At 34.8% G+C, this 12,410-nt stretch overlaps 1 protein-coding gene across 1 annotated transcript in view; it reads right to left on the reverse strand.

Annotated features, from left to right (window-relative positions):
- Positions 1-6,097: 6,097 nt before the first annotated feature.
- The window catches only part of CHEK1 (checkpoint kinase 1), a 31,801-nt gene continuing 25,488 nt past the window's right edge, over positions 6,098-12,410 (reverse strand). Inside the window, exons 9-13 of the mRNA XM_004750182.3 lie at positions 11,774-11,882; positions 11,357-11,534; positions 10,953-11,084; positions 8,142-8,243; positions 6,098-6,956 (exon numbers count right to left, since the gene is read on the reverse strand). Coding sequence (XP_004750239.1) covers positions 6,861-6,956; positions 8,142-8,243; positions 10,953-11,084; positions 11,357-11,534; positions 11,774-11,882 — 617 coding nt within the window. The 3' untranslated portion in view covers positions 6,098-6,860. The remainder of the gene's footprint in view (positions 6,957-8,141; positions 8,244-10,952; positions 11,085-11,356; positions 11,535-11,773; positions 11,883-12,410) is intronic.

Here is a 12,410-nt window from a genome sequence, read left to right on the forward strand (position 1 = left end):
AACTGAGAACTCCACTTTTGCACAGGATTTAAAAGATAAATGCATAAAAAAAATTATAAATCTATGTTAATGGGTATATAAGAATGTAATCTGTGACATCAGTAAAACATAATGGGGAAGGGAAGCAAAGCTGTGGAAGACTAGGGTCCTTTCATGACAAAATAAAGTTGGTGTTCATTTTAAATAAATTGTTTTTTAACCCTAGTATGGTGGGAATGTAAAATGGTATAGCTGCACTGGCAAACACTATAGGGTTATCTCAAAATATTAAAAATAGATTTGCCATATAACAAGCAACTCCACTTCTAGGCAAATACCCAAAAGAACTGAAAGCAGAGACTCAAATAGATATTTGTACACCCATGTTCACAACAGTATTATTCACAATAGTCAATACATACAAACAATTCAAAGTACAATTCACAAAGTAGACAGTACAAACAATTCAACAAGTACAAACAAGTCCATCAAAGAATAAATGGATAAACAAAATGTGTATTTTATCTTTTTAAAGATTTTATTTATTTGACAGAGAGAAAGAGATCACAAGTAGGCAGAGAGGCAGGCAGAGAGAAAGGAGAAACCAGGTTCCCTGCTAAGCAGAGAGCCCGATGCAGGGCTTGATCCCAGGACCCTGAGCTAAGGGCAGAGGCTTAACCCACTGAGCCACCCAGGTGCCCCCAAAATGTGTATTTTAACTACAATGGAGTATTATGCAGCCTTTAAAAGGAATGAAATCTGATACATGCTACAACATGGGTGAACACTGAAAACAAATGTTTAGTGAAATCAACCAGACACAAAAGGACTAATATTGCATGACTGTACTTATACGAAGGACCAGAAATTTTCAAATTCATAGAAATAGACAATACAATTGGTGGGTGCCAGGAGCTAGTGGGGAAAAGTAAATGAGGAGTTAGTGTTTCGTAGGTATAAGAGTTTCAATGCAGGAAGATGAACAAGTTCTGAGAATGGATGATGGTGATAATTACATAACAGTGTGAATGTACTAAATGCTACTGAACTGGCACTTAAAAATAATTAAAATGATAAATTTTATGTTGTATATATTTTACCACAATTAAAACTAAAACTCAACACATTTCTTTTTTTGGATTCAGACAAGATTATTCTGAAATGTATGTGAAAAGACAAAGGACTAGAATATCTAATTTGAAATTAGATATTTTGAAAAGGTTAAACTGGAAGGAATCAACCTACCAAATTCACTATATGTGTGTAGTAATCAAGGCTGTGCGGTATTATTGGACAGACAGACATATACAACAATGGAACAGAATAGAAAACTCAGAAACAGACCTACAAATACACCCAACTGATGCTTTTACAAAGATGCGAAAGCAATTCAGTGGAGGAAAGATAACCTTTTCATCATATGGCAATGGAACTAGATATTCAAGAGGCAAAGAAAAAAAAAACTTGACCTAAGGCATATACCTTGTATAATAATTAACTCAAAATGCATCACAGCCTTAAATGTAAAATGAAAAAACAATAACTTTTAGAAATAATATAGGAAAAATCTTTGAGACCTAAGTCTAGACAAAGGATTGTTAGACTCTGTGTCACAGATCCCAAAAATGTCATTCATAAAAATGAAAAATTAATAACTGGAATTCATTGAAGTTTGAAACTTTTGCTGTTTTCAAACCTGTTAAGAGGATGAAAAGGCAAACTACAGAATGGGAGAGCATGGGCGCCTGGGTGGCCCAGAGGGTTGGGCCGCTGCCTTCGGCTCAGGTCGTGATCTCAGGGTCCTGGGATCGAGTACCGCATAGGGCTCTCTGCTCAGCGGGGAGCCTGCTTCCTCCTCTCTCTCTCTCTGCCTGCCTCTCTGCCTACTTGTGATCTCTCTCTGTCAAATAAATAAATAAAATCTTGAAAAAAAAAAAAAAAAAAGGAATGGGAGAGCATATTTGCAAACCACATATCCAACAAGAAACTAGTAACTAGGACATATAAAGAATTTCCAAAACTCAATTTAAAACTTTCAATTAAAATATGAATGAGACAGGATGCCTGGGTGGCTCAGTTGTTCATTAAGTGTCTGCCTTTGGCTCAGGTCATGATCCCAAGGTCCTGGAATCAAGTCCTGTGTCCAGTTCCCTGCTTTGCAGGAAGTCTGCTTCTCCCTCTGCGCCTCTCTCCACTCATTTTCTTACCAGTCTCTCTCACTTTCTCAAATAAATAAATAAAATCTTTTTTTTTTTTTTTTTTAATGTCCTGTAAGGGGTGCCTGGATGGCTCAGTGGGTTAAAGCCTCTGCCTTCTGCTCAGGTCATGATCTCAGGGTCCTGGGATAGAGCCTCTCATCGGGCTCTCTGCTCAGCAGGGAGCCTGCTTCCCTCTCTCTCTCTCTGCCTGCCTCTCTGCCTACTTGTGATCTCTGTCTGTCAAATCAACAAATAAAATCTTTAAAAAAAAAAAAATTTTTTTTTAAATGAGGAAAAGAGTGGGGGAGGCACTTCATAAGATACTCAACCTTATTTAAACTTAGGAAAGAGCAAATTAATACCAAACAAATATTACACACCAGTAACATGGCAAAAATTAGACTGACAGCATCAAATGGAAGGGAAAATCTGAAATACTAGAAACACATATTCTGTTGCTATGAAAAATCTGATACTTTAATAGATCATTCCAAACTGTTTTCCAGCAATTGCATCCTCTTTTCATGGTCATATAAATTGGTTCAATCACTTTGGAAAGAGTTTGCCATTATTCTACTCAAGTTGAAGATATGCACTGTCCTAAAACCTATTCATTCCACTCATAGGTATATACACTATTCTCCAGGACCTACAGAAATTCACAGACATATACAACAATGTTCTTAGCAGCAGTGTTAATAATAGTCTCAAACTGTAAATAATCCAAATATCCATTAGCAGTAGAGAGAATCCATAGTAGTGATATGTTCATAAATGGCATCCTATACAGTAACTAAAATCAATGAATTTGATACATGCAAGCTATTTGTGTTAATGAAAATAAAAAAGCAACATAAAAATTATGTACAGCATAATTTCATTTATATGAAGTTCTAAAACAGGCAAAACTAAACTGTATTATAAATAGGGGCACCCGGGTGGCTCAGTAGGTTAAGCATCTGCCTTTGGCTCAGGTCATGGTCCTGGGATCGAGCCCCACATTGGACTCCCTGCTCAGTGGGTGTCTGCTTCTCCCTCTGCCCCTACCCTGCTTGTGCTCGCTCTTAAACTCTCTCTCAAATAAATAAAAATATTTTTTAAAAAATAAAATAAAGATGTATAAATAGCTGAAAAAGCTAAAGAACCAAGGAGAGGATTATTATAAATTTTATGATTACTTCTGTGGGAAACGAGAGGGTTCTGAGAGGGAAGTGGTACAGGGGAAGGCTTGTGAAGGTCAGAAATGATTTTTCTGCAACTGAGTTTGATTAAACAGATTAACTTTACAAGTGCTTGTTAAACCATACACACTTTATGTATTTATATTTATCTCAACAATCATACCCACTTCACACACCACACTATGCATATATGCAATGCAGCACACGTTGACCTTTCTATCAAAATTTTAGCTGTTATCTTTGGGTAATAATTCTATTTCTCTCATTTTTACATTTTCCAAATTTTCGTCGATAAGCAAACATTACTTTTCATAATGGGAGTAAACACATTCTCCCAACAACATAATGAACACTGCAGAAAAATTATGGCAGCTTATGTTTATTGAATGCCTTTTGTGCAATATGGTATACTACAATCTTTAAATACATTAACTCATTTAAGATTAAAAACAACTCTAAAATGTAGTTATTATCAGTCTCTTTACAGAGGTGGTTGCCAATGCTCACATAATTATAAATGTGAGGGCTAATCTGCCCAAGTCTGAATGGAACGGCCTCCCCATTCTTACACAAATTCCATTAGCTGAGAATTCACCTTCTCCTTACAATATTCTGTAGCATTTTCTTCATCTGATATTTAATTCATTCATTTATTCAACAAATATTTATTTAGGTCCTACTATATTCCAGGTACTGTTCCACATACAAAATACATAAAGGGGCAGGAAGGGGGAGGGGAGATATACAAACGGGAAATGAAGTCTAAGTTTACATTTTGGTGGGGGAGACAGACAATAAATAATTTGAGATAGTAATCAGTTCTATGAAGAAAACAAAACAATAGGACAGTGATTGGGAATAGTAAAAACATCTGGGCCGAGATCTGAATGCTAAATAAGCCATGTGAACTACTGGAAGGGATTCCAGGTGGTGGCAGCTGTAAACATAAAAGCCCTGAAAGGGGAATGAGCTTGGGCATGCTTCACGAATAGAAGTAGAAGTAGATGGACACTCTGCCTGTAGTATGATGAAAGAAGAGGACAGATGGTGTATCTTGCAGTCCAAGCAAAGAATTTAGATGCCATTTTCGATGTAGTGGGAAGTCACTGGAGGTTTTTAAATAAGGGAATGTCAGAGTACGATTTATCTTTTTAAAAAAAAAAGTTAGGACCTATGTCTAGGAAAGACTTGGAGGGAGAGAGGGTTGGGAAATGTCAAGAGTGGAAGTGGGAAGACATTAGTTTTTAGTAAGAAATCCAGGGAGGAGATGAAGGAGCTTGAACTAGAGTGGCAGCAATCAAAATGGACAGTAGTCTTCAGCTCTCAGATACATTCTAAGGATAGACCGGATCAATGAGTATCTATATCCTCACTTAACAACTATTCATTGCATGCTGTAAGACATCAGGCACTGTTCCTATAGGTGCTGGGGACACAGAATTGAACACAGCATATAGGATTCCCTGACCTCAAGGAGCTTATGTATTACATACTGCAGTGAGGGGAATAGATATTTAATAGGTAAATAAAAATATCTTATAATGTCAGATAGTAAGTGTTATGATGACAAATAAAGAATGATAGAAGTGGGGTAACATTTTAGATAAGTCAAGGAAAGACTTTGCATAATGGGTGACACTTAAGCAAGGAGTTAAAGTGAAGCACAAGCCACACAAATGTTTGGGAGTAAAGCACTCCAGGAAAAGGGAAGAGCAAAGGAAAAGATCTTGAAATAAGAGTATGTGCAAAGCAAATGCACCTAGGGCAGGATAAGTGAGAAAGAGGCAGAGCAGGCCCAGATGCTGGTAAGAGAGCAGATCCCATAAAGCCAGGAGGTAAAAGAGAAAATTTTGAATTTTGTTTTAAGTGTGATGAAAAGCCATTAGAGTTGAGAACAGGGGAAGGATTCCTGATTCACATTTTAGAAAGATCATTCTGGCTGCCTTTTTGAACTGTTGAAGGATAAGTAATATGAAAAGAGAGGTAACAACAGTGCCTACAACTAGAGTGCTTCTAGTAGAAGTGTGAAGTAGGATAGATTGTGAATAATTTGTTAAATTGAATAGGATTTGCTGAATTAAATGTACAGTATGAAAACCAAGTCAAGGAAGATTTCTAGGGTTTTGGCTTAGAGAAATGGAGAGCTGAATGCAGCATTATTGGCATAAAGAGAAACTAGGGAGGAACAGGTTAGAAGACACAGACCAAAAGCTGGTTTTGGTCACATGTTCACTATGAGTCAAGTAGAAATGTCAGCTTGGCTGTGTCTTTAAAAGTCTAAAGCTCAGAGGAGAGGCCAAAGTCTGAGATAACTGTTCTTGAGAGTTACTAAAGACAATTTTCAAGAACAAAATTTTTCATATTTGAGAATTTACTGGCTCAATTCTTAGGAGTCACCTATCACTTCAAATTTATTTCTCCTAGGGATATACTGCAGTTAACACAATTTGCCAGTATACACTAATAAGCAATAAACTCTAACAATAAAATTTCACAAGTTCTTAGTTTCAGACTAAGATGATTAATTTTATAAATTACCAGGAAAAAGGAATACAAGGCCCAACCTAATACATTCAAAAATTAATATATATTTTATCAGAAGAACAAAGTCTTAGTAAATCTAATAGTAAAAGAATTAGGAATCAGATCTACTTTTTTCACAGTTTTCTTACTTCTCCCTCCTCTTTTATTTCCTACTACCTAGAAGCTTGGTCACCAAGAAGTCCACAGAGTTAGCTATTCATTTTCAAAATAGAATTTATTTCTGTAATAAAGAATTAAAATATGGCTGTGAAAGTAGATAATAATATAGAAAAATATTTTAAATGTGCAACAGTAATTTTAGAGTAAAGGTAGTTAAGCACTAGAGTCCATGCTCAACATCTACTTGAAAGACCAACCAGTATTTTATAATGGAGAAAACATATCTACTTGTAATTTTAATTAACAGTTATAATTCAAAAACAGATTTATATATCTGATAAAGCCCTTGTAAAAATATAAATACAAATCTTGAGGATATATTTTTTGAAGTTGGCTTCACTTTATAGACTGAAAAATTTACTGTCCAAAAGTCACAGGATTGCTTTATTACTAATCCATCCATATAATTAAATCAACATAGAGAAAATATACCTACTTTTTGGATGAAACCAAATGTCTTGTCAATAATGCAACAAGAATATCATCTTTCATTACATTGGCTGGTAAGCTCATGTATCCCCAAAGCTTGGTTTCCATCATATGGGTCTTTAGACACTAAACACAGGATGAAGAAATATCTAACGAATTCTATCCATCGGTTCCCCAAAGCTTTACTTACAGTGAAGATATAGATGTTGTTTGTATGAAGAACATGCAAAAAGAATTGGAAAGTGTTTGGCTAGAGGGAAGTCAACTCTTCAGAGACTATTGTTTGCAGTTTGCAGAATAGGTTAATCTTCTCTAGGAAGAATAATGTCAACATAGCAGCACTATATTCATCAGGAATCCAATGGATCTCTCATGTGGCAGGAAGCCAAACCTTCTGGCTGCTCACAACATCACTCAGCTTCCCTTTAATCTTCAGGAAGTGTCTCTTGAATTCTAATCCATCACCCTATATTAGGAATAATATCCAAAAATAATATAAAAAAAATAGACTGCCATAAAATCAAACTCTCTTTAGTGGTTAAGAGACAAACGTCCTTAGCTATGTCCAGTTACAATTCTCATCGGTCCTCTTATGAAGACCAAATATCCTAGAAGAAATGGCTACATAAATAATTCCAACTTGCTTTTGGGCCTATCACCATTCCCAACACACTGGGCTCAGAGACAGAAACAATTACACCTTGTTATTTAAAGCATTGCCATCTAGGGACCTAAGTCACTGTTTTCCATTGGCACTGGGGGTTTAATTTAAATTTAAATTAAGCTACACAACTACACTGAAGTCTTGTCAAAAAAAGCCAGTCATTCAGTTATGAGGATTTCATTACACTAGAATCTTAATAATTTAATTCCATACTAAGCATCTAGACAATAAATTTCCAATTTTAGAATGTGACCTATTTCTCCAACCTCCTTTAGGATCATGTACAATCTCTCAGGAAACAGAAAAAATGCTTTTTTGGTCTTATATACCAAGGCCAAACTATAACCTCAGAATCAGTAATTCCTAAAGAAATAATCAGAAATGTGAACAAGACTCCCTCTCTCTCTATATATATATATAAATTATAGACTTATAACAGATAAATGTTCATCAGTTATACTGTACATTTTGACAAACATAATTGTTATTAAAAAGATATATATATGGATTAAATAAGAAATTTAGAATGATTTAAAATATTCAGGGTAACTACTGTTGCACAGTATAATTTAGGATTATTTTTATTTTTACTTATTTACATTTTCTACAAAAAACTTCTATAATAAGGAAAATGTCATTTGGAAAAACTATGTTTTAGAAGGATAATGACAAAACAAATGTTCAGAACACTGAATGAAAAAGAACAAGTTACCACATATTTATAAATGCCATGTATATAAATTTAATACCATTTAAAAAATTCTACCTTAACGAAGACTACCATAATGAAATAGTATAAAATAGGTCTCTGTTCTCTCTGGATGATAAGATCAAACTTTATTCCTATTTTCTCCATTTTATATTTTCATATTTTTAGGTTTCTATAATGAACATTGTATTAATTGTATTGTATTAATATTAATTGTATTGTATTAATATTAATACTTCTTTAATATCAGCAAAACAGTTTAAAAAAAAAAAAAGTACCTTAGAAAGCCGAAAGTCAACCAAGATCTTCTCATCCATTTCTACCAAATTCACTTTGAAAATCAGTTTATTGTTTCTCCTATCAGTTGTTGATACAGTAACCTAAGGCAATAAAAATAAGTTTAGCCCAAATTACAAAACCATTTGTAATACTTCTCATTTCAAGGAATGACTAAAAAACACACCGGTATACCACAATTGTGCAACAGTGAAACCTCATGTTCTGGGAAAGTACAAGATGCTTCACACATACACTGCTGGTGGGAATGTACAACAGTGCAGCTGCTTTGGAAAATCACTTGGCAGCTCCTCAAAAAGTTAAACATAGAGTTACTATATACCTTAGCAACTCCATTAACAGGTATATTACCTAAGAAATTGGACGTGTATTGTTATGGGTTGAATTGTATCCCCTCAAAATTCACATGTTGAAGCCCTAACCTCTCAGAATGTGACTGTATTTGGAGACTGGGCCTTTAAAGAGGTAACTGAGTTAAAATGAAACCACTAAGGGGGCCCTTATCCAATATGACTGGTATCTTTGTAAGAAAAAAAAAATTAGGATACAGAGAGAGAGAGATACCAGGTATGCATGTAAGGAAGAAAGGCCAGATGAGGAAGCAGCAAGAGGGCTGCTATCTGAAAGGCAGAAGAGAGGCCTCAGAAGAGACCAAACCTCCCAGCACCTGGATCTTGGACTTCCATCTCTCAAATTGTGAAAAAATAAATTTCTGCTATTTAAGCACCTAGTCTGTGATTATTTTGTTATGACAGCCCTGGCAAAGTTCATAAAAAACTTGTATAAAAATGTTCGTAGCAACATTACTCATAATAGCCAAAAAGTAGAAACATCTCAAATGTCCATCAACAGGTAAATGGTTAAATAAAATGTAGACTTCTATCCACATAATGGAAAATTATTCTCCCATAAAAAGGAATGAAGTACTGATAAATGTAAACAACACGGATTAACCTTGAAAACATGCTAAGTAAAAGAAGACAGATATAAAAGGCCATTTATATGATATTATATAATTCCATTTATATGAAACATCCAGAATAGGCAGTCCATAGAAACAGGAAGTAAATCAGTGGCTGCCAGGAAATGAAGGGAGGAAAGAATGAGGAGTGACTGCCAATTGCCATAGAGTTTATTTTCGGGGCAATGGGATGTTCTGTAATTAAATGATGATGGTAGCACAATCTTGTCAATATACCAAAACCACAAAATTATACACTTTAAAATGGTTAAAGTGATGATTTTTAGGTTACATGAGTTTCACCTCAATAAACCTACTTGATTTAAGAAAAAAAAAAAAAAATAGGGGCACCTGGGTGGCTCAGTGGGTTAAAACTCTGCCTTCAGCACAGGTCATGATCTCAGGGTCCTGGGATCGAGCCCTACACCAGGCTCTCTGCTCGGCAGGGAGCCTGCATCCCCCCACCCCCATGCCTCTCTGCCTGCCTTTCTGCCTACTTGTTATCTCTCTCTGTGTGTCAAATAAATAAATAAAATCTTTTTTAAAAAATTTTTAAAAAATAAAATAATAAAATAAATTACCTATACAACTGAGAGGAAAATCAGGCTGGCCTCAGATTTCTGCATAGTAACAACTTCCCCTACCTTTTAATTTTGAAAGCTTACAAATCTACAAAAAAAAACCTGAAAGAATCTACAATACATAAATATATATTCTTCACTGGTCTTAACAACATAGATAAGTATATGTTTATTTGACTTTTTTTAATGTGGTTGTCTTTTTTTTTTTTTTAAGTTTTCAACCAAGCTACTGAAAACAAACACTTCACTTCAACATGTTTCTCCTATGAACAAAGACATTCTCCTACAAACCACAGTATTATGATAACACCCAAGAAATTTGGCACTGATACAAAAATATTATTTAATACAAAACCATATTCAAATTTCCCCAATTATCCCAATAACATCCTTTATAGCTTTTTTTCTTTAAATCCATGATTTAGTGAAAAATCATGCATTACATTGTTTTTCAGACCTCTTTAATATATAATATTCACCTCCACTTGTTTTTTGTAACATGAGGTTTTTGAAAAGCCTAAACACATTAGAATTTCAATGTTACAAATATGCTATAATAATATAAACAACAAAATATGGTAGGCGGGAGCAGGGGAGATGGAAGAAATACGGGATTGTTAATATATTCATTTTTCACAGAAGGGAATCTTTCCTACTGTTACAGTAAGTATATACCGTTTTTAAAAACATGACTTGCAGGGCACCTGAGTGGCTCAGTGGGTTAAAGCCTCTGCCTTCGGCTCAGGTCATGATCCCAGGGTCCTGGAATCGAGCCTGCTTCCTCCTCTCTCTCTGCCTACCTCTCTGCCTACTTGTGATCTCTGTCAAATAAATAAATAAAGTCTTAAAAAAAAAAATGACTTGCTTCTCTTGATATTTTTAATAAACGTAAAGAAGACTTTCAATATTATTTCTTAAGGTAAAGAACATTTTACTTAAGTCTTTGCAATTTCAATTGTTGTTCTTTCTTTACTTATTTTTCTGTCAGAGAGAAAGAGAGGAGGTGAGAGAGAGGATGAGAGCACAAGCAGGGGGAGTGGCCAGCAGAGGAAGAAGCAGGCTCCCTGCTGAGCAAGAAGCCTAATGTGGGACTCCATCCCAGCACCCTGGGATCACAACCTGAGCCAAACGTAGACTAAACGACTAAGCCACCCAGGTATCCCCCAGTTGTTTTTCAAAAATATTCTGATAATGATCATTTTTTACTTAAAATACTTACATTTTTCTTCAGGAAAATCTATGAAACATACCTGATTCATACAACTCTTTTTCCACTGATAGCCCAATTTCTCACAAGTCTCTTTCAGGCATTGATAAGACTTGTCTGCATCCAATTTGGTAAAAAATCGTGTCATCCTTTTAACCAAGCGCTGCCAAGGGTTCTACATGTCAAACAGAAGAAAACTGAATAAATATGGTATTACCAAAAGCAGTCATATTATAGCTATTTGGTCTGAAAATTCCTTTCTGTGACTTAAGATTCTTATACAGGACAGCAACCTTTAAATCTCTCTTCCTTGTTAAAAAAAAAAAATGTGTATATGCTAAAGTGTTAATACTGTATTTCTAAGATTTATACATTTGTTTTAAAAAAGGCTTTATGACAAAACTAGAGGTTCTTCACCACTTATCTGATAAAATTAAATTCCCTTACCTGTGAGGATCCTGGAGTGCCAAGTAATTGACTATTCAGAAGCATGTGATCAGGACATGTGGGTTGGGAAAAACTGATCCCTTGTACCAGTTTATCAATATATGAAGGACTGGTGTCCCATAATGAAAGACCTGTCCGTGGTTCTGGCTGGGAACTGGAATACTTCACATTTTCTTCACTGGAGCATTAAGATATGGGGGGGAAAAAAAAAAAAAAAATATATATATATATATATATCTTCAGGTAAAATCAATCAGGCAAAAAAAAAAAAAAAAATCAATCAGGCCTTTCTTACACCACTTACCATTCTCACACTGATAAAAATTACATTCATTATTAAGAAAAAATATATAATGTATTGTTTTGTATGGGAATATTGCATTCAACAACTATTTGATCTTTATTAATTAATCTTACCTAGAGGCACTGTTCACTGGAGAGAAGTCCAAATTGGATTGAATGTGCTTAGAAAATCTAGTAGGAGATTCTGATACACCACCTGAAGTGACTCGGGGCCTCTTTGCCCCTAAAAAAAAAAAAAAAGTACATGTTGTACATGATTATGTAAGAAATGTGGTCATTATATTTATTTAAGAAATGTGGTCATTATAAACTCAGAAGGATTCACTTGTCAAATTACACATTTCACAAATCCTGACTTATAAGTATGTTCCAAATGTTGGATTTTATACTATAAGGCCATAGCTTTAATGGTACCTTTTACAGTAACAGACAATGGTCTATGAAGACAAAGAGACCAAGTTAAAAAATCAAAACATTTTAAAATAAATAATTGATGGTAATGGCAATAAACATTATGAATCTACTCTATCCAACACTCTTTGCTCTCCTGAAAAAGGTACCAAGAATAATTATTACACAGAATATGATGCCACTATAAAATCATGGTTACTCCCCTTAGCTGGATCCTCAACAATGACAGATGGTTCCTTTGTTTCTCTAGTCAGTTTCCTCTCCCTTTCTCCAAATGATTACTTCAAAACTTCTATACTCTTGTTAAATTCCCACAACTACCCATCCTTTTCTCCCTTCC

This window comes from Mustela putorius, unplaced genomic scaffold (assembly GCF_011764305.1).
Source record: "Mustela putorius furo isolate JIRA1106 unplaced genomic scaffold, ASM1176430v1.1 tig00000460_pilon_pilon_pilon, whole genome shotgun sequence".
NCBI classification, from domain to species: Eukaryota; Metazoa; Chordata; class Mammalia; order Carnivora; family Mustelidae; genus Mustela; species Mustela putorius.